The sequence below is a fragment of the Myxocyprinus asiaticus genome, chromosome 5 (genome assembly GCF_019703515.2).
Source record: "Myxocyprinus asiaticus isolate MX2 ecotype Aquarium Trade chromosome 5, UBuf_Myxa_2, whole genome shotgun sequence".
Classification (NCBI taxonomy): Eukaryota; Metazoa; Chordata; class Actinopteri; order Cypriniformes; family Catostomidae; genus Myxocyprinus; species Myxocyprinus asiaticus.
The window spans coordinates 32294751-32318312 of record NC_059348.1 but is presented as its reverse complement, the minus strand read 5'-3'; the positions used below and the strand labels follow the sequence as shown (position 1 = coordinate 32318312).

The following is a 23562-nucleotide window of genomic DNA, read 5'->3' as shown; positions in this document are numbered from 1 at the left end:
CAAAAGTTTGGGGAACTTGCCAATATTCTTTTAACAGGTTTACCTTTGTCACAAATTTGGCAGGCAGACCCTATACAAAGAATGCTCCATCCTGCTCCTGTGGCACATTCATTCTGCTTTAAATGTTCAAGCTGCATTTTCCTGATAAAATAGGAGGACTCTGACACTCTGCAAGAGCAAGAGCTGCAATGTAAGAAAGAAATGTACTGTATATTTTGACAGCTTTTTCAATACAGAATGACGATAATCCTATTAAACTCATCTTAATTTTATTTTATTAATTGAATAGCAATTACAAAGATTTAGAAAAATTAAAGATAAATAAAAATATAATTTGTGTAGTACTTGCTGTAGATTTTTTTTTTTTTTTTTTTTGCAGGTTTGTAGTGTACTGCAAATGCTACAGTATGTACAGTTGGAATCATCATTTATTATTGTTTCAGTTTAAAACAGCGTTTGAGCATATTAACAGCTTACGTTTCTTGTAAATAACTCATACAACAAATATCTTGTAAATAACTCATAAACGTAATTCACAGTGTTGCTCAAGGTACTTTTGGTGATGTTGCAGATTTTAAACACATCTGCTCACAAGGTTTCAACTGAGCAGCAGTGGTTCAGTGATTCTCAGCACTGAACAGTGATTCTTTTCAACATTGAAGATCGTTTTCACTCATAATTTTCTCTATTTTCAATCATCCCTTTCTTACACAAAACACTTTCTTACAAAAATACATATGACAATTGAGACTACTGAGAATTTTATGATAAATATCAGACTAAATAATGCTGTTTGTAGATAATATGATTACATAGAGCACTTACGGAAAAGACAGCAGAAGGAAAGTAAATAAAGCATACTAAGTAACAGCTCTGCAACAGTCAGTATTGGAAACAATTATGCCATCATCATAATTATTGCCTTTTCTATAGGGAATAATTTGCTCCAAAAGACAGACACCCTAACTGTATTGTACAAACAACCTTTCAGACCTTACCTTTCACATATAGCAGAATTTAGCTTTGTTCCACAATGTTAAACACACAAAAGGCATGACACCTGTGCAACATCAGATTCAAAATCTGCGGAAACACTTTACAAGTTTCCATTTGTCAACATAAGTTAAAATGATCTAACAATAAACAATACTTATTAAACATTTATTTATATTAGTTCATATACATTTTTACATTTGATTTTACATTTTTACAACTAATATAATTTAACATTAGCTAATGCACCATAAACTAACATGAACTAACAATGAACAATTGTATTTATATTAAATAACATAAACAAAGTTTAATAAATTGTGCAACAAATATATTGTTAATTGTTGGTTCATGATGCTTAATGCATTAACTAATGTTAACGAATGGAACCTTATTGTAAAGTGTTACCGTATCTGTTAGCAATATTTGACACAAAAACCCTTCATTTGCTGGCAGCAGTGTGAATACCAATGAACATTATAGTTCTACAGCACATTTACAGGCCACAGTTATGAGGTTTGTTGATAATAATAATAATAATTTTAAAAAAAACATCGTTCAGCAGTCAAATTCTGAAGCAGTTGCATAACATCCTGTTTAGAGAGGCACCACCCCAATTTAGCCAGATATAAGAGATGCAGAATTGATATTTATTCCCCATCAACTACACAGAGAGAAGGACATAAGAGATGAACAAGGGAGTTAGCTATAACTTAAAAGAAAAGCAGTCATTTTAGAAAAACAAGATAAAATCTTGAACCAGGAAATGCAAAAGCTGAGAGAGAGAAATAAATAAAAGCTAAAATTCATTGCAGACTTCAGTAGCAGCATTAAACACTTCCAACCCTGAAACAACAGCTGGAAAAGTTTCAGTCACATCGCAGAATTCAGGATGGACAAAATCATTTGTGTCAGTCAATATGGCAAAAATTAAATATTTACCAAATAATAATAAGAGTGACAACACAAAACATCTGACCCTGCTTTGGCTTTGTGTGGAACTATTTTCATTAGCAGAGCAAAAGTGGACAAAATAACTTGCCATAATAGCACAAAAGCTAAAGTTGAGGAAATGTAATAGTTGTGTGGCAAAGGAGGGTACAAGGAATTCACACTCCAAGGTTAAACTAATGACTACGCCACCCAGGGACTTCCACCCTGGGAATTCTCAAGTAAAGACCAATAATAAGGCCACACAAGTCCCAGTTCCATTAACAGGGCAGGAGACACAGGTGTACAAAATAATGGTTTCTTTATTACACAATCTAAAACATTTATTACCCTATTCAAGAGGCACAACACACAATAGGAAAAAGATCAAAACCACTTAAGAAACAAATGAATTCAAACTGCATGGGCTGCAACTGCAACTTAGTTCAGAGGAGCCAAACAGGATACTGTGACTTCCCACACGTCCAAAGCAGGTCACAAAGCTGGCATTTCGTTCACACACTGGCCACAATATCTGAAAGGCCAGAAACCATTAAACGTACAGAGAAACGCTGGCCTCAGACGGCGAGTGGCAGCTCCATTTGCTGTCGAAAAGTGTTCTAAATTAAACCAAGTCAACAAAACAAAGAAAAATGAAACAAAAGAGTGAAGCAAAACAGCAGCGTCCTAAAGACAGTGAGTTCACCACAACCCCTGCAACGGGACCCTCTTTGAGAGAGAGAGAGAATGCACTCAGGTCGTCTAGAACAAACATATTTACGATTATAATAAATATTAATTCTAGAACAATCGTATGAGAAGGGCTACATACCAGGAGCGCGAGGAAGTGTCAAACACAGATCAACACAGAAGTCAGAAATACGCACTGTAGATGAAAAGCAAACATACCATTTGTCATATGTAAACCTTCCCCAGGAAGGGGAAAGTGAGCGCATTAATGCGGAATCAAAATGATCTTCCTACCTGTGGATGGGCAACGATCAAACCCGCCAATGGCCAGAAAACAAAGGCTCTCCAATCCCCACTACAAACAAGCAGGCTAACATTAGTCAACACACCAACCACAAGCATTCATTATCCACATTGCTGATAGCCTTACCTCTCTGACGATGACGTGTAACACTGGAAAAGGGGCGGTTACTCAATGACAGTTCCTGGTGGAAGAACGCAATCTATATATACATTCTGTCCCTAACGCTAATAAGCCATTGGAAAAAAATCAAACAATGCTACCTGACTGATTAATCATCAGGAAGGGGAGATGGAGTTACCACTTCCCTGCCACATTCTACCCCTACTTTTCTATCGTAGCCCCAACGATAACTCGAAACATCTCCACCCCCCTAAGTTAGTCCCAAGGCCTAAAGACAACAGAAACAGAGCTGGATGTTGGCTCAGAAGAGGACACATCTGCTGTCCCAATCCCCCCCACTGCCCGTGGAAGATGATAGACATTAGAGTGTTGGCCAGCCGTAGCTTGCCGTGAGCGCCGTACTGCTCCCTCCCCCACCAGGGGTCCAACCACTGTTGTGGAAAAAGGTACATATCATTCAGATACCTCAACTTCCAGCTGTTCCAAAGTTTCTAATACACCGGTTGCGATCTCAGGAGGCACCACAAAACTCTGGGGGTCATCACATACTCGCTCCAGAAAGACCAGAGAGGTTTCTGGCACTAAAACCAACAAATCAGCCTCCTCCAGCTCTGATCAACCTGAGGATTTTCAACAGGGGGAATGAAAGAGTGTCCTTCTGGATTCGGGGCTTTAAAAATGACCTATGGACCTGCCTCCTCTTACACAGATCTTCTACCAGTGCAGTAGTATACACGGAGCCCCCCTCCCTGGGTGCCCTGACTACCTGATACACCGCTGGGCTCCACAGGTCCCTGATCTTAGCATGACCTCTCACGCCATAATCGCAGAGATAGACCAACTGGCCCTCCCCCAGTGGTGCATCATGGACGTGCAGAAGACATCAGTCATCACCAAGACATGCTCCAACCCTGAACTAGAGGGCTCAAGGACAGTAAAATCAATGGCCAAGATTTCATTAGGCCTTGAGGCCAACAGATGTCCCATGAAACTAGAGGCCACTGGTCGGGCATCTTTTGCAGGCTGACACCGCTCACATTCCTGACACCAGTGAGCCACATCTCTGAACATACTGGGCCAATAGCATCTCTGCCGGACCAGTTCAGTTATACGCTCAATGCCCTGGTGTCCATGCTCCTGGTGTAGCCCAGTCAGAACCTCACACTTCAACCTGGAGGGCAAGATCAACTGCAGGAGCTCCTCCCTCCCGTCAGGACGGAAAATGCCGCGATACAGGACCCCTTCCTTTTCCACGAAACAGTCCCACTGACGAAGTAAGGTCACCATATCCTTAGACAATGACCGACGCTCTTGATGACTGGGAAACACCCTACGCTGCCAAAATGGCAGTACTTCCCCAATAAGTAAGTCAGACTCCTGCAGGCATCTCATGTCAGCAGGTGAATGACTGGGCAGAATAGTCATAACAGCTTGGGTGGCCAAAAGGGCCAATTCAGCCTCTACTTCTTGCCTTTCGGCCCCAGGAATCACCGCAATTGGAAGCAGCCCAGTTACCTCTTCACTACTCAGTGGGAGCTGCCGGAAAAGAGCATCTGCGTTACCATTACTCTTCCCAGATCGATAACGAACCTCAAAATCAAACGCGGAGAGCTGGGCAGCCCAACACTGTTCAATAGCCCCCAACTTAGCTGATGCCAAAGGACTAAGAGGATTGTTATCCATAAACACAGTACACTTATGCCCCAGTAAATACTCCCAAAACTTGTCAGCCATGGCCCACTTGAGTGCCAGAAACTCCAATCTCATTGAGCTATACGCTGATGTATTGCACTCAGTGGGCCTAAGCCTGCGACTCGCGTAAGCAATCGGCCTCACCTTACCTCCCTGCTCTTGGGAGAGAACAGCTCTCAACCCCCTATGACTTGCATCCACCTCCAAGATGAAAGGCAAGAAGAAATCTGCATATGCCAGAACCGGGGCTGTGGTGAACTTACCTTTCAGGGAATTAAAGCTTCCTGGCACTGAACAGTCCAAGCAGTAGAAAAACTCTGCTTTGCCCATTGCTGAGATCGACTACTATGTAATTCTGCTACCAACTTATGCAGAGGGGCCGCCAACTTAGAAAAACCTTCTGCAAAACGTCGATAATAAACCGCAAAACCCAGAAAAGCGCGCAACTCTGTGATACTAGTGGGATGTTGCCACTGTGCCACTACCTCCACTTTACTGGGATCTGTGGCCACACCCTGAGATGACACAATATGCACAAAGTACTTTACCTGTTGTTGAAAGAAAGAGCACTTTCCCAATTTCGCTTTCAAACCCTCACGCCGCAGCCGACTCAGGATGACCTCTAGTCGTTCCAAATGTTGGGCCACCGAGGAAGAGAAAACCACTATATCATTAAGATATAAAAGACTGCTGTTGCTGGTCTCCAAACAACCTTTCCATCAAACTTTGAAACATACTAGGGACGTTACAGAGCCCAAAGGGCATTCTGTTCCATTCAAAAAGACCAAACGTGTGCAGAAAGCAGTTTTGGCCCTATCTTTCTCGGTGACTGGCACCTGATTGTAACCCCTGGCCAAATCCATTGTGTAAAACCAGCGGGCTCCTGTTAAGGCATCTAACGATTCCTCAATACGAGGCAAAGGGAATGCGTCCTTCTGAGTCTTTGAATTCAATCTGCGGTAGTCTACGCACATGCGCAGGCTACCGTCCTTCTTGACCAGGACAATAGGGGCAGCGTAAGGACTGCAACTTTCCCTTATTACTTGAGCCTCCAGAAATTGGTTGATGTGAGTCTTTACAACATCATACTTGGAAGGCGGTATCCGCCGATACCTCTGCCGGACTGAGGTATCATCTGTAAGAGGGATGTCATGAGAAATCAGGTCAGTACACCCCAAATCATCATCATAAGCCGAAAACACTGACTGCTAATTTTGGAGCAGTACCTTAACCTGATCTTGTTCGTCCTGTGACACAGCAGTCAAATCAACAGACTCGATTTGTTCAGGAACCGTGGGTTCGCTCTGAAAGACATGGGAGCTAAAAGTAGTGGCCACTGTCTTAACGTCTATAATCCCTCTAGGCAAACAAAGTCACAAAGACACTGCTCAAAGTACCTACCAGCAGGCCGGGATACAACAATGCATTCACAGTGCCTACATTAACCATGGGTATGTGAACAGTGCCTCGAATCACTGGTACTAGGGCTGGAGACGCCAGCAACCCTGCAGGGAGGCCCAAATCAAGAGGTTCAAACAGCAAAGCTTCACCAGAATACTGTTCAGCACACATTGCTGCTACGATTTGCATTGTGCCGCCCGAAGTGTGACACGCCCTATGACCTCGTACCCTTACCTTACTCACTGGCCCAGAGGTTTGTGCATTAATTTGGCAGCAATGCTGTAAGGCCTGTATTACAACACTAGGAGCTTCGGATACTATAGGTAGATTAAAGAGGGTTGGGCCATGCTGCCCAAAAAGTTCCTGGTAACACCGACTAAGGTCATTCATCCCTAGAAAACCAGGAACTTGAGTGCACAAACCACCGGGAAGACCCTTGACCACCAACACTCCGCAACCTAATACTACTTTACCACATAAATCAATATCCAGCTCCATGTATCCTATATAGGGAATAGCAAGACCATTAGCCGCCCTGAGCTGCAACCACTGACAACATTGCAGGCGATCCTGCCCCCATGGTTCAAAATTCTTAAAGAAGCAGCTTTCAGTTATTGTAGACACCACAGAACCAGTGTCGATTAAGCAAGGGATTGGGATCCCCCCAATACAAACCACAAGATGAGGGCACGATGACATTAAATGGGGAGCGGGACCAACATCATTTAACATACCTGAGCTGATAGGCCCCCCAACCGAGCTGTGGCTCTGCAATTCGGTGGGGACTAGTTTTCCGATGGCCGATGGGCCATCCATAGGCAAAGGCGATGATAAGGGAGCTACCAGTGGAGGACACGATAAACACGTTTCTCATCACATTCTCGAGCAAAATGGCCCGACTGTTGACAATGTCTGCAAATTACAGAGCCATAACGAGAGGATCAATAATGCGAGCGGGAATCTTGGAACAGAGCGAAACTCTGAGTAAGCTGATTTAGCTGATTTTGTTGCGCTTTCAACATTTCTCTCAATTCGACCATTTCAGAGGGTGTCGAAGGACCACATGCAGCAGAAGGTGATTCTCCCTGAACCTCATACTGAATACCATAAGACAACGGGACGGATTGACTACGACCCCTCGCACCCCCAGGCATTCCTTCTCGTTCCCATCTAATCACTTCACTATGCACCTCTAATAGTGTAACTGATGGTTGGCGACGTACTAACTGTTTGAGTTCTCGCCGAAGAGCACTATCAGCGACATGTTCTACAAATTGATCACGCAATAAAATGCATGCATTCAACGCAATGACAGATTGTTGTTCAACTTTTTCCATGAGGCCCATTAAGGCAAGGGAAAACTCTAACAGATTCTCCCCTTCCTGTTGCTTTCTTGAAAGGAAAACCTCTTGCAAGGCCACATGAGATGCGGAACACCCAAACACCTCATGCAACACTGCAAATATTTTCCCCGGGTCCCTCCGTTCACTATAGGATGGTACCGGATCTCCTCCCGTGCCTCTCCCTCTTGGTGGTCAAACAAAAAGAAGGCCTGATCAGAATTGTTAGATGGCGTATACGAATGTAAGCTTGAGCCTCCTCAATCCACTCGCTAATTCTAATGCCTGACTTGCCATTAAACTTGGGGCACTTTCTGTCCCAAATTGCTCGGGCAAGCCAGCACCAGCACCAACCGATTGAGACTGGGCCGTTGCAGGCAATGCACCAGACTCACTAGGGGGTGTACTCGGCCCTGGTAATACAGCAGGGGCACATTCTTGATGCAGCTTTTCGTTATCTGCTTTCAATTGTGCCACCAGCTCCCTAAGCTGCTGGAGTTCCTCCTCCATAATAATAATTTCCACTTACCCCAAATTAAGAATCCACCAAGGGAAAAACACAGTTAGAGAGCACGAATACTCAATTTACCCACCTGTCAAACGGGTGCTGCTGTTCTGCTTCTAAGGGGAGAAGAGAGAAAGAAAAAAAAACAACAAGAAAATAGAACACACACAAAACAATTTTAAATACCAATCCAAGATCTCCATCAATTAACACCCATCTCTCCGCCCAAAATATTGGACAATCCTGCCGACTACGCCACTTTGTGGCAAAGGAGGGTTCAAGGAATTCACATTCCAAGGTTAAACTAATGACTATGCCACCCAGGGACTTCCGCCCTGGGAATTCTCAAGTAAAGACCAATAATGAGGCCACACAAGTCCCAGTTCCATTAACAGGGCAGGAGATGCAGGTGTACAAAATAATGGTTTCTTTATTACACAATCTAAAACATTTATTGCCCTATTCAAGGGACACAACACACAATAGGAAAAAGATCAAAAACACTTAAGAAACAAATGAATTCAAACCGCATGGGCTGCAACTGCAACTTAGTTCAGAGGAGCCAAACAGGATACTGTGACTTCCCACAAGTCCAAAGCGGGTCACAAAACTGCCATTTAGTTCACACACTGGCCACAATAACTGAAAGGCCAGAAACCATTAAGCGTATAGTGAAACGCTGGCCTAAGATGACGAGTGGCAGCTCCATTTGCTGTCGAAAAGTGTTCTAAATTAAACCAAGTCAACAAAACAAAGAAAAATGAAACAAAAGAGTGAAGCAAAACAGCAGCGTCCTAAAGACAGCGAGTTCCCCACAACCCCTGCAACGGGACCCTCTTTGAAAGACAGAGAATGCACTCAGGTTGCCTAGAACAAACATATTTACGATTATAATAAATATTAATTCTAGAACAATCGTATGAGAAGGACTACATACCAGGAGCGCGAGGAAGCGTCAAACACAGATCAACACAGAACTAGTCAGAAATACGCACTGTAGAGGAAAAGCAAACATACAGTTTGTCATATGTAAACCTTCCCCAGGAAGGGGAAGTGAGCGCATTAATGCGGAATCAAAATGATCTTCCTACCTGTGGATGGGCAACGATCAAACCCGCCAATGGCCAGAAAACAAAGGCTCTCCAAACCCCACTACAAACAAGCAGGCTAACGTTAGGCAACACACCAAACACAAGCATTCATTAGCCACATAGCTGATAGCCTTACCTCTCTGACAATGACGTGTAACACCGGAAAAGGGGCGGTTACTCAATGACAGTTCCTGGTGGAAGAACGCAATCTATATATACACTCTGTCCCTAACGCTAATAAGCCATTGGAAAAAAATCAAACAATGCTACCTGACTGATTAATCATCAGGAAGGGGAGGTGGAGTTACCACTTACCCTGCCACATTTGGAACCATTTTTTTAGTGTTTAAGGGTATGGGGACTCTCTGCGGGAACAAAAGAATACAAAAAACTAGTAGAGAGCAGGATTTCAGGATGCATTCTACATGAAGACTACAAGGTCACTTGCTGTTGTTTCTGTGACTTACGTATTGCCCATCCCCCAGCTCTGTGTCTCTGTTCTCTCTCTCTCTCTGCCCCCTCTTTGTTTGACATTGCCATTTCTTGCTGTCTGCTGAGATGAGACTGTTGTGCAACTATCATCCGTCAGACACCCACACCGTTATTGAATGAAGCTTGCCTGTCTGAACGTATTTAACTCTTGCACTGTCCAGTTATGTCACTGGTGTGTAACAAATTCAAGGCTTTCTGCAATGAGAGTAAAAGAAATCTATAGTCTATAATGCCAAGCAGGAATTTTCTGGTAAAATGTAAAATAAGTCCCCTAATGCTTTTGGTCAAGCTAAGCTGTTCACATCAAAGAATGAACAAATAAACAACCAACCAACCAACCAACCAAACAAATAAACAAAAGGGTTTTTATTAAAGTAGGACACAAATATGCCACTGGCTACCATGCAAACCTTATACTTTTCTTTTGTTGTCGCCAGTATGGCCATTTATCTTATATTTTAATTGATTTACACATGTAAATTCTGTAATCATTCAACTTCTAATCTATATGACTCAAGTTTTGTTTATGTTCAGACTAATCTCACCGAAAATCAGTGACAAGAGGTAGAACATTTTGTCAGCTAAAATCGGTCTAAGCTTTCTGAATTTCCTTTGCGCAACAGTGCACAAGTGCAAGACGTGAGCAAATATTACACTACTACTAAATTCGAGTAGTAATTACATTAATGCACTTTTTACCATAAACCTAACATTGCTGAGAACAAAACATAATTCTTTTACTTAATTTTTTGAATGGATGTAGCATAAAAGTCACAGTGCATCCGATTTTTGGAAACATTTGTACTGAGAGCACCATTAAAGAGATTAATATCAGTAACAATTTTTAGTCACATTACATCCCAGCTCCAAAAGAGTAGTTTGTATTTATTGTATTAATTTCGATAACTTTTTACTGTGGAGAATAACAGCCTGTTGGAAACCTTTGCAATTGTTTTAATTTAATAAGTTGTAGCTGTTTAGTGATAGTTCTTGCTCTCTTGCTGAGTGAAGCAAAAAAAAAAAAAAAAAAAAAAAAACCTTTGAAAAACATAAGAGAGATAACAGTATTTATCTGAATAAAAGAGTAAGCCCTCAGTTTATGCAAAGGAGGCTGTTCCTGCATTTGGCAACTAACAGCACTGACTTTGAATAAAAATCATTTGGCTTGAGCTATCCACTCTGCACTGAAGTACACTTCATACAAATGGCAAAGTCAGACGAATAGTTGAAATGGCAGGATATATATATATATATATATATATATATATATATATATAAGTAATACAGACACAGGCAAGCTTGGCAAATAAATCTTGTTTCCAGTTAAAACATTTAAACAATAAGGCATGGGTCAGTTGCTGGACAAAACAAAAGATTAACATGTAAGCGACAAGTTTACAACACTGGCGTCTCAAGTAACAGACACACTACAGTAGGTTATGACTCATGAAATTATGGTATTTGTAATGTATTGAGCAGCTAGTAAAAAGAGTATATGCCCCTTTAAGTAAGCTGATGTATTACTTAAAGGGGAGGGATTTAGAGTTCTGAGTTTTCGAGTTGGTCCACTGCCCTGGACCGACTTCACCCTGACTATGAAAATGACATGCACTGCAAACAAGAGCTGAATGCTGAGAAATGTCAAGGCCATGTCAGGAGTTTCCAACTAAATGACACAATGTACATGAGGAGTTATGCCAGGGGCTCTAAATGGATGCCTGGTGTCATTGTGGATCCTACAGGTCCAGTTTCATACAGAGTCCGGACGAATGATGGACAAACTCACAGACGACATGTTGAACAGCTACAGGGAAGACTCATACCCTTACCATGACATCACAATAGCAAATGACCACACTGACCTTTTGCCTGAGACTGTAATGCCTGAAACACCTGCAACAGCTGAGGAGGCCCCTGTTGATGGCCTTCAAGGAAGTTCTGCTGGGGTTCTGGATGTGCAAGAGCCCATCTCCCTTTGGAAGTACCCCACAAGAGAGCCCCATTCTCCACCACGGGTTTAGAGTTTGTGGACTGGGGGAAAAGGGTGTAATGTATTGAGCAGTTAGTAAAAAGCAGCCTGATGTGACATCCATTAATATCCAGGAGAGGTCGCCAGAAGCCAGTTGTAAAAAGAGTTCAGATGTAATGTTTAACCTAATAAATATAAAGTAAAAACCCCTTTATGGATCAGCTGTCTCTTTCTCCTTCACGGATCTTATACTATCAGTACTGCAGCAGCTGCTTTTAGGGATTCAGTGGTTAAACTATTGTAAATCCTAGATAGAAAAAATTGCACTAAACTTCTAAAGAAATCAGTCACAATTTTGAAATATACAGTATGCATATAATCATGATGATACACATGAGATGAATATTCCAGTCATATCAGTAATCTTATAAAAGCTGGTTTATTATGGAGAGGGTCCCCTCATGGGGGCCACCATCTTAGGATCACATGCTCAGCTGAATACTACTGGCTTAATACCAGTATACACCCTGTTATAGGACACTTTTACTTATGGATTAAATTAATCATGGCTGACTGTAAAAAATATATATATTTTCTATAACAGGCATATTGAGAAGGGTTTGTGTGTCATGTTTTTTTTTTTAAGCGTGTAAGGATAATTAATTAATTAAAATAAAACTAATTAATTTTTAGTTCTAGACTTGAATGAGAAAAAAATTAGTGTTAATTTTTCTGACTTTCATTTAAAAAAGTGCCTTACACCACCATCTGGTGGCAGTCTTATACCATTACAACTGGCCATCCCCCAAAACCTCTCTCACATGCTTTAATCTCATTTAATAATGGGTTATTTGGATAATATGTATTACATGTAATACATGTAAATCAAAAAGAATAAATAGCTGCATTAATGCATGGGAAAGAAAGATTTCTGCCCCCCTCACACACTTAAATGAGAAATCAAAACGATTTGTTAAATATGGAACTGGCAGTTAAAGTGATGCTCACCCCCAAATTAAAAATCTCTTGTCATTTGCTGATCATGATGAAGTAAAAATGAAATAAATGAACAAATCAGTTTAATAGATACATTGTTAATGAGATTGGTTATTGGTGACAGCAGTATAACTTTTATGCTGTTCCTTGTATCATTAACCTTGTGTCTTCAGCAACAGTAAGTGATATCAATTTGTTATATAGGCTATATTTTCTAGCTCCAGGAAGCAGGGTTCATAATGCAGGTGGAGAGCAGCTGCATTGCTGAGATATGTGTGTGTGTGTGTGTGTGTGTGTGTGTGTGTGTGTGTGTGTGTTTCATGAAACCCTGTAGGGAACTAGGATGCAGTTACAGTGCCCTGAAGCCATCTATTCTGTAAAGCAGCTATCGACCTCCAGCTGCGAGAGCAGAACTTGGCAATTTTGGTGAAAAGACCTCTGAAGATAAAGAGCAGTGCCTATTGCACATAAATACTTCTCATTCTCTCCTGCTGAAAAAATCAACACACAATAAGAACAATCAAATCAATTGGACCATTGTGCAGGTTCACCTGATTACGTGGTTCTTACTGGGGCAGTTTTATTCTGACTGAAAATAATTAATTATCATTAATTTTTCATAATATAATCATTATTTATTAATGGATTTTCATTCATGAGGAAACACTACTAGGAGTTTAGCAGGACCACCACACAGTACAACTCCCACCGGGTACCACATATGGAACTCACTCAGCAGGATACAAGACTTTCTTATGATTGACAGTTGCAGTATTCCCTTCTATAGTGTAAATATAGGCTGACTGCATTAAAAAGTTATGACCTATTTAGGAAAGGAGCTCGAATCACCAGGGGGCAGACTTAACAAGCAAAACCCACAACTGATTCACAAGTAGATGGTGCTCATTTTCTTGGGAAGTACTTAATATTTATTTACATTAATGGAACTTCAAATTAATCTTAGTTAAGTAGTAGGCCTAATTAAAGTGTTGAGAGTGTTTTCCAAAATTGAGTGGCTATATTTTGCAGGCTGGAAATATATTGGATTTTTTTCTTTCTTTCCAAATATTGCTTAAAACAATTTCAGATAATCTGTATTGCAATTCTCAAACATTAGTTATGCAAAGAACAAGGTATGCTAAGGAAAACTGATCCTGAAAACAAATCTATTTCATTAAGGTTCCAAAGCATTTTTAGTGGGTAGGAAGCGATTTGTCAGAAATATATAGGAATGTCTAAAATATATTCCTTTGAACAGAGAGGGAAACAAAGAGATTGCTGAACCCAGTTGCAATCCAGATTTAGGTGATGATGCTGTGATCCAACAACTATGATCACCTAGTGTAGGTCACACAGGAATCTCATTTCTCCATATAAAGCATAAAGAAGTGTCCTGCTGGAGGTTGATAAGCTTTATTTTGCAGGGACATAGGGGACAGGTTGAATAGAGCTGTGCTGATCCATCTCGGAGATTGAATCAGGTAGAGGGACTTAGGCAAAGCCTGTGAACGTCCATGCTCTCAAAGGGACATTCCTGCCTCCTCATATCACAAAACCCCGGAGCGCAGTAATGAATGAGTGCTTAGCTTATTTACACAGATGCTGAGGCTAGTAATGACAGAATAGTGATGCCCCAGAAGGAATTCAGGTCAAATGCCTTGCTTGTCTTGCATTTTTAATTAAAAATGTCTAAAAAATACCTTTAAATGCAGGGTCTGCAAACTTCATACAGCCTGTGTAGTGGAAAAATTTGCAGTTGGAGGCATTTCACATGTCTCTAATATATAGACAGGGTTGGGGAGTAATGGAATACATGTAATGGGATTACGTATTTAAAATACAAACTATAAGTAACTGTATTCCACTACAGTTACAATTTAAATCATTGGTATTTAGAATACAGTTACATTCAAAAAGTATTTTGATTACTGAAGAGATTACTTTGCATTTTATTGTCATTTGTTTCATTTAATATTTAGTCCTTTCAGATGGAAAACATTTATACATATAAATGATGTGATTCAAAGTGCATTTGAACAGCTGTGAAACACTTTCTTATGATGTGTTACATTCATACGAGCAGACAGAGAAGTAAGTTTGGATTAAGTTTGGAGCAGAAGAAACAGAAATAAACCTTGTGTAAATTGTCAGCTTTATGCTAAGCTAAAATGCTATTTCTAGCCATTTTACGTGCACCTTACCAGGCATGATCATATTTTTTTATCAAGAAAATTCACGTTGGATCATAATTTATTTTTTATAGTAAGACCTTTGATATTAGGGCAAAAATCAAATTCTTGATAATAATTTTTGTATTGTTTTCCTGTAAAAATATCAAAAAATCCTTAAAACAAGGTCATTTTGATTAATCTTGTTTTGGAAACAACACTGCTTAAGATATTTAGGTTTTTCAGAGAATGTAATTTTAACATGTATATTTTGTCTTACTGTACTGGCAGAGTTTTTATAGTCAAAACAAGTGAAAAAATCTACCAGTGCTGAAGAAGTAATCCAAAGTATTTAGAATACTGTGGCAGGGCGGGTCGTGATTCCACACACCCGGCCCCTAATTAGGCTGTTTAAGCTGGAGAGGGATAAAGCCGACTGGAGACTGCAGTGCGAGAGAGAGAATTACAGGCAGCTGATCTGTATGTGTTTGGTTGTGTCTTTTTGTTTTAGTTAATCATTAAAATATGATTTATGTTGTTAAGCCAGTTCTTGCCTCCTCCTTTCCATTGAACTGTGTTACAAATACGTTACTGAACTTGAGTGATCTAATGAAATACATTACAAATTACATTTTACAGCATGCAATCTGTAGTGGAATACATTTCAAAAGTAACCCTCCCAACCCTGTGTATAGATATACTGTATCATGTCTCTGGATGGAATAATGGACCATTTCTGACAACCTGCAACCGCAATTGCTGTAAAATGATCACTTTAGTTTCAGGTGGCAGTTTCAGGGTTGAAATCATATCACTGGAGTCATCACACTGTTAAAGGAGACATTTGCTGTTATTTCAAAAATGTTTCCTGTTGTCATATATCAGCCTGCCATTTGTTAAGCTTACTGAGTGCTACTTTATTGGTAATTCTTTTTAAATATTTTCATGGTCTTCAAACAAATTTTTGCTGTCTTTAAAAAAGAGGAAGTGAGAAGCTGTAGTTTTTGATCTCAACATGTCATCTATTGGTTTTCTTTGTTAAGCATGTGAATTTATTTCAAGAATAAATGTAGAATATTACGTATGGGCAAATTCACCTTATGCATCTTGATTGATCGGACTGCTATCCGATTGGGTATGCACATTTCATTTACACTTGGCCACAAAAATATGTCGTTTATTGTGTGAGTGCACTTGGCTTTGTGTTTTCTCATTATCATGTTCACTTGTGTCAGTTCAGTCATGAGCATACCCGTCCCCTTGTTACCTTGTTATTAGTTAATTTGCTTCACCTGCTTCCCTCGTTACCCTCCTCATTTCTTTCCCTATTTAACCTCATTGTTTTATGACCAGTGTTAGTTCGCTGTGGTTGTTCACCCTGTTAGATAGCTTACTTGCTGGTTTCTGGCATGTCTGTTCCAGTCAGTTGTATCAAGCCCAGTCTGTTTGCTGTGTGCTATGCTGGACCTTGGAGTTTTTCTCCTTTGGGGTAGTTTTTGTTTGTTTTGTTTATTTTTGAGCTAAAATAAAGCCTATCCTACTCACTGCATTTGAGTCCTTGTCTTCTCTCTCCAACAAATCCTGGCAAAATGTATATAAATCTGATCTTCTATTTTGGATTGCTGTCAGTCCTAGCCCTTATGCCTTGTTCATTACTGAATCACATTACAGTTGTTCCTGGTCCAAAATGACCAGAAACATTAAGAGTGTAATTGTTTAATTGCTATGAAAGAAATGTAACAACTCTAATTTCAGTCGTGTAAAAGGACAAGAGCTGTGCATTTTGAGTGGGTTTTTGGGTATTTAGACCTTTTATTTACTAATTGATTTACCTATGTGACCTTGAACTTGACATTAAAAATGTAATTTTTTATGAATATTTTCTCAAATACTGAACCAATCCTCATAAATCATATACTGTTTGAAAGCAGTTCAAACTTAAAATCTCAAGAATAAAAATGTCCATTTTTAAAAATACATGAAAACCAGATGAAATTCCGAGTATAAACACTAGGTGGCTGCAGAGAGCTACTTATTCATCCCTGGTTGAAGAGAAGATGATTTCTAGATTGTCAAGTTCTGCATTTAGATATACATTTAAACATTATCAAAGACTACTTTTGTCAAAGTTAGGCATTTTGTTTGGTTTGAAGTATTAGTCAACCCTGAACATGGTGTTACAAAGAGTGTAAACTTTCCCTTTGATCTGTATGTCTTTGTACTGGAACAGTACAAGTGTTACTTTATTTTTCAACCACTTAGAATGATAAAAATCAACTTTTGTGTGTGTTCAGATATGAAATGGACGAAAAGTCACTAAGTCTTGTACCCGCCTGATAAAGGAAACCAGTTTTATTGAAGAAACAAAATCGATTTCGGTCAAAAATGACCGAACAGTGCATAAGGGTTATATGCATCTTGGAGTCTTTTCATTCAACCAGTTAAAATGCCCAGCACCTATAGTTATCAATCAATCAAGAAAGAAATCACACCACTGTATCATTTCGGATGCTTAAGGCTGAAATACACTACACAGCTTTAACACAGATTTTTTTCCCCTGATTTTCAGTCAGGCTGAGTCGATGCTAGTTGGCTCCAGTCTGCAAAATTTGGGGCAGTCGGAGTTGACAGATTTCATAGAAAATTGCATAGTATATGATGGGTACCGATTCCGATTTTTTACCCTCTAACTATGATTCTGTCTAGTCCGAAGATATCAAACATGTTTGATATTTTTGGTGTATGATGCCCAGTTCTTTTATCTTTTTCTTTTTTTTTTTTTTTTTGTTTGTAGCGATTTAAACTCGATCAGTGTGTGTGATGCCTGGTATTTTAAAATCTGTTCAGATTTTAAAAGTTGCGTAGTGTAATCCAGCCTTAAACGTGATTTTTCAAGTAGGACATGTTTCTGCATTAACATCCTTGTTGGTCCAGGAACAATATTCCAATCAACCAGTCAGATTTTAGGGTTAGGCTAAGACATCCGGATGGGGTTATGTACTTAAACAGCTTTGTCACAGATCTTTCACTTCCCTCTGATTTTAGGGGTAATTTAGGGTTAGGGTTAAGAATAGGGTTTGGCCCAGGCTTGTTTGATAAGTATGTTGTTCCATGACCAACAAAGGATGTTAATCCAGGAATATCTCTTACTTGACTACATCACGCTGTGCCACTTTAGTGCTCATTATAGTCTTCATTAGATCCGGGAAACCCATTAGAACCTTTCTTTGAGTTTTGAACGTTTATGTTAACCCTTATTGTTAGTATTAAACCTTATTAATCCTATTTGTGATCATTTTATATATAACTTTGTCAAGCCAGGAAAAAGAGCTCCTTCTTAATGAGACTGTATTCATTTTGGTGGAATTGAGTAGCATAACACAGAGAAGCCTTTAAAAGTAGGCTCTCCCCTGGGGAGGTCATGTGTTCAGACCCACACAGTTCTTGTTGACTATAGTAACTACTGTTTCACTAAAACATCATCAATTACAAGTTGTTTGAAGGTGTTTACACTAGTATTCGGAAATAGTTTAAGGAAACATTAATCTTATTCAGCTAGATAGTGAGAATGTTTCATTATAAATTCATTGGTGTGCGGTAGAGAGTGAAAAGCAAATATACAGTAAATGTATTATAAATCAAGTTACTTGCACCCAACTTTTTGAAAGAAAAATAAATTGCTCCATGCCATTGTTAAAGGGTTAGTTCACCCAAAAATTAAAATTCTCTCATGATTTACTTACATTTAAGCCATCCCAGATGTGTATGACTTTCCTTCTTCAGCAGAACCGAAATGAAGAATTTTATAAGCCCATTTCAGCTCAGTTTGTCCATACAATGCAAGTAAACAGTTTCCATCAGGCTGCTGGCTGTTTGACGGTCTATAAGGCATATTTAGGCAGCATACAAATAATCCACAGGACTCCAGTCAATCAATTAATGTCTTCTGAAGCAAACTGATAGGTTTGTGTAAGAAACAAATCGATAATTAAAATGTTTTTAACTTTAAATAGTTGTTTCCGGCCAGCACTGGATTGCTGTTTGAAATAACCTAACTCTCGCGTCGGTAACGTGTTGCGTTGACTGCTGGCAGGAAGCGATTTTTAAAAGTTAATAAAGTTTTAATTATCGATTTACTTTTTACCAAAAAGTATCGATTCGGTTCAGAAGACATTAATTGATCGACTGGAGTCATTTGGATTACTTTCATGCTGCTTAAATATACCTTTTGGACTGTCAAAAAACCAGCAGCCTGATGGCACCTGTTTACTTTCATTGTATGGACAAAAAGAGCTAAAATGGGCTTACAAAAATCTTAATTTCGGTTCTGCTGAAGAGGGAAAGTCATACACATTGCTTAACACTGGGCTGGCTTAAAGGCAAGTACATCATGAGAGAATTTTGAGTTTAGCACTCAAAACTGTGCTCACCCAGCTGTCTGTGTGGGTCCTAATGTCCCAGTATAGTGACGGGGACACTATACTTTAAAAAGGCACCATATTTCAGATGAGATGTTAAAGAGAGGTCCTGACTCTGTGGTCATTAAAAATCCCAAGGCATTTCTCGAAAAGAGTAGGGGTGTACCCCGAATTCCTGGCCAAATTTGCCCATTGGTCTCTTTGCAACATGACTTCTATCGATTCCCTATATATAAGCTGGCTAAATCACTGTACTCTCCTCTCCACCATTACCCTGGTGTGGTGGGCATCCTGGCGCACTATAACTGTCATATCATTCAGGTGGATGCTGCACACTGGTGGTGGTTGAAGAGATTCACCCAATCCTATGTAAAGTGCTTTTGAGTCTAGAAAAGCGCTATATAAATGTGAGGAATTATTATTTTTAATTATTGTTATATTTCACTTCGCTTTTTAGTTTCTTTAGTTATGATTTTGTTGCAATCCTCACAGTAAACACACACACACACACACACACACACACACACACACACACACACACACACACACACACACACACACACACATTCCTGAATCTGCCCATAGAACAAGCTCCTCAAAGCAATCTGACATACTCAAGTGGAACTAAATGTACTATGCAGAGTTTCCTATTGATTTGTGAAAAATAATACACCCTTGTTGTGTTTTTATTTAAATGCCTTTGATATTTTATGCCACAGAGCCTAAAGTGTATATTTATTGAAATGCAATAGTATAAATTTCAATAGGACATACATCTATGATCAATTTTAAAATCTCTATATTATGGGTATATCTATGCAAAGTCCATATGCATACATGGCTATACCAAAAGCACAATGTCTGTGATTTGTTTATTCATGTCATTCTGAGTTTATATTCAAAGTATCACGTCCTCTCTGCATGATCTGCTTTTTTTTAAAACCCATGAATGCTGCTGCATGCAATTTAGTGGATTACAGGAAACAACAGTCAGCTGTGTTTCTTGTGACACCCAAACTGAGTTTATCATAACTAAGAACTTGTGAGCCCACCATCCAAGCACTAAAATAGCATACTTTTCAGTGATCCTTATGCAATGTGACTGTAAATTGACAAAGAATGTTGGATTAGTTAAAAGTGTAGTGTAATTTCTGTGCCACAAAATGGAATCGCAAATAAACAGGTTTCTAGAACATTTCCTCCCTCTTCCATTTGTCAGACAAACAGACAGTCCCATCTCACCCTGACATGGAAGCTAAAGAACGAGACCCTGTAACGCTGTTGGCTGCTGGCAATGGCTATGATGATGATGAGATGAAGAACCCAAGTGCAGTTTATTTACAGAACGTGAAATCCAATAACCCGGACTACAAAACATGGACACGACACGACACGACACGACACGACACGACACGACACGACACGACACGACACGACACGACACGACACGACACGACACGACACGACACGACACGACACGACACGACACATACCATCACATTCAATACTTGACCACTAGACAATGCAAACATGAGGGCTTAAATACAAGACATGGGAGAACATAAACCAATGAACAAACAGAACTCATAACAAGCTAATTAAACAATAAACCAATGAAAACATGACACATGAACATGGAGAGAAAACAGAAATCACATGACAAGGGAAACAGGAACACATGACATGAAACAGGAACTAGAATTTCTAAATAAAAGACATGAATCAATAGAATACACATGACAGTCCCATGGACAACATTAAAATGAAACAATATGCCTTGCCATTGTATTGAAATGATGGAGGGGATCTTTATTTAAAACACCTCATTTTGTTTTTTGCACAGGGCCCGAAATTAACTTTTTAGCCTAACAACCAAGGTGGCTGATAGATGAGAGAAAAATAAAATAAAAATACCAGCCATTCCAATTTGTTGCTGGCCACATTTTTTTGTTGTTGTTTTTTTGCATTTTAAAAAGTGGATTTGTTAGATGTGAGAGATACATAAACAATACTGTTCACATTTAAAAGTGAACTGCTTTATTAAAGAATTGTATTGTTTTATTATTTATGAAAATCCATAACAATTTTTTTTTTTTAACAATTCTTATGTGTATTTTAAACTACATGTTGTCATATGAACAACAAATAAGTAACTGAGTCTTATAAGCCTTAAATACACAACACAGTAACAGTCAAAAGAGTCATTTGTTTAGGAATCAAACTACACTGGTCATGCTTTATGTCTCCTGCTATAGATTCAGTAGTGGTGTTGCAGCACTGATAAACACTGTCTGAGTGTTTTAGACCGGTTTTCTCTTCGCATGTGCACGTGCATTGCGATTTTGAGAACTCCCACTACACACTGTGTAATTATTTATTTTTTATCCCCTTTTCTCCCAATATGGAATGCCCAATTCCCACTACTTATTAGGTCCTCGTGGTGACACGGTACTCACCTCAATCTGGGTGGTGGAGGACAAGTCTCAGTTGCCTTCGCTTCTGAGACCATCAATCCACGTATCTTATCACATGGCTCATTGTGCAAGACACCGTGGAGACTCCGCATATGGAAGCTCATGCCACTCTCCATGATCCACGCACCCCATTGAGAGCGAGAACCACTAATTGCGACCATGAGGAGGTTACCCCATGTGACTCTACCCTCCCTAGCAACTGGGCCAATTTGGTTGCTTAGGAGACCTGACTGGAGTCACTCAGCACACCCTGGATTTGAACTCGTGACTCCAGGGGTGGTAGTCAGCGTCAATACTCGCTGAGCTACCCAGGCCCCACTGCACACTGTGTATTAAGTTTTAAGTCTATGTGTGTGCAGCAATTTCTTTCACTGTATGTCTGAGAATTTTTTATCAGTCGGTTGCTAATAGCAGCCACACTATAAATATATACTATGTACTATAAAAAAGTACTTACATTTGTACATTGTGTTCAATCACTCGCCTCTAGCTTTTAAGTTGTTATTTTGTGCTGGGCAGCAATCTCCACAAGTCAATGCATTTATTATTGCATTTGTGTAGTAAACATACATTGTACTATAAATCAAAGTGTGTTGTGGATATTTAATAGTAAACAATATAGCAAATGAAATTGTTCACAAGGAATCCAATGGATGGCACCACAAATAGTTAGGAATTGTGGGCATATTCAGAGAGCTTAAAAGAACATGTCCAAAACCTTTTTATATATTACCTAAATAAGTGTTTCTTTGTTGTGTCATTATTATTAGTTAAGTGCCTTACATTGTACATTGTACATTGTAGGTGGACTGTCTCTGACTGGGGCTCATTTGAGAAGCGGTTTACATTGATTGTCCCAGAAACACAAACCCTGTCCATCCATCCATCCATCCATAATACTTATGGGTCATTGACAAATACGGTTGTCCAAGGTGTTAAAATTAGAAATCTTTTAAAAATCTAGTTTAAAACACTTGTGTCATGTTCTCAGAAATGTAATCTTTGTTACCAATTTGGTTTCACAATTTTTTTTTAAATTGAAAAACAAATTTAAACTTTAAAATTGTCATGTGGTGAACCATCAAGTAAAAAGTATTATAATACTTTATTTGCACCTTGAATACATGAGAGTATAAACAACTTAATCAGTAATTTCCAAAAAGTTTTCAAACACATTTTTCAAAATAAAAAAATAACATATATATTTTTTATAAATATTATGAATTTTTGGGTCAAAAATATCAAGAAGCTTTCTCAGGGTTACACCACATGACTTGAACAAAATGTGCCTTTTCATAAAAATGTCAAAATAAATATCAGATGTTTTTTAAAACTTTACGCTCAGTCTCGAGGTCTAAAGGTGTCCACTCTGTTTTATGGTTTTTATGGTCAACATAAACCTACATGTTGGTTACACCCAATTACTTTTATTTGGTGGACAAAAGCATTTTTAAATATTTTAAAACACAGTTGTTTCACTGCTTATTTTATTTTATTTTCAAGAAATAACAATAAAAGATTATTCTGTACTAGTCATGCCATCATTTCTTTTTTCAGGTATTTCACTTTTTAATGAAACTTTGATTTGTTTTTACTGTCTCTGGACACCACATGACTTTTTTATTTTAAGCCCCAGAAAAAATATCAATATGACTTTAAACCAGAAATTGAAAATATGCTCATCATAGAAGAGGTGTATTCAAGTAAATGATGTGTTTGAATTGCATTTTTTTAAATTATTTTTATATTAATAGATCTGGAAAAAAATGAGCATCACTTCATTAACCCTGAACATGTGGCCATAATATGCACATATTGCCCTCCGTTATTGTATTTTATGATGAATTTTGTGAAAAGAATCCATGTTATGATCAGGAACATTTTTTTTTTTTTTTAGATCGCTCACCCACTGTCACAGACATGCATTTTTCAACTCCAGTAACTGAACTAAACGAAGTTTGGGCTGTTTCTATGAGGAT

The 23562-nt window shown here is 39.1% G+C and overlaps 1 protein-coding gene across 17 annotated transcripts; it reads right to left on the bottom strand.

Annotated features, from left to right (window-relative positions):
* Positions 1-226: 226 nt before the first annotated feature.
* Positions 227-11651, bottom strand: LOC127440470 (uncharacterized). 17 transcript variants are annotated; one of them, XM_051697069.1, is made up of 8 exons: positions 11421-11566; positions 9534-9753; positions 9203-9431; positions 9067-9127; positions 3044-8969; positions 2908-2968; positions 2756-2809; positions 227-2652 (listed from the first exon to the last, which is right to left on the bottom strand). In XM_051697069.1, exon 5 carries the CDS (start codon positions 5057-5059, stop codon positions 3851-3853), a length of 1209 nt encoding a protein of 402 aa, XP_051553029.1. In that variant the 5' UTR covers positions 5060-8969; positions 9067-9127; positions 9203-9431; positions 9534-9753; positions 11421-11566; the 3' UTR covers positions 227-2652; positions 2756-2809; positions 2908-2968; positions 3044-3850. The 17 variants fall into 17 exon arrangements, with proteins under 17 accessions (XP_051553029.1, XP_051553031.1, XP_051553022.1 ...); XM_051697071.1 differs by having other exon boundaries at positions 227-2528; XM_051697062.1 differs by having other exon boundaries at positions 228-2652; positions 2908-8091; positions 8913-8969.
* Positions 11652-23562: the final 11911 nt, after the last annotated feature.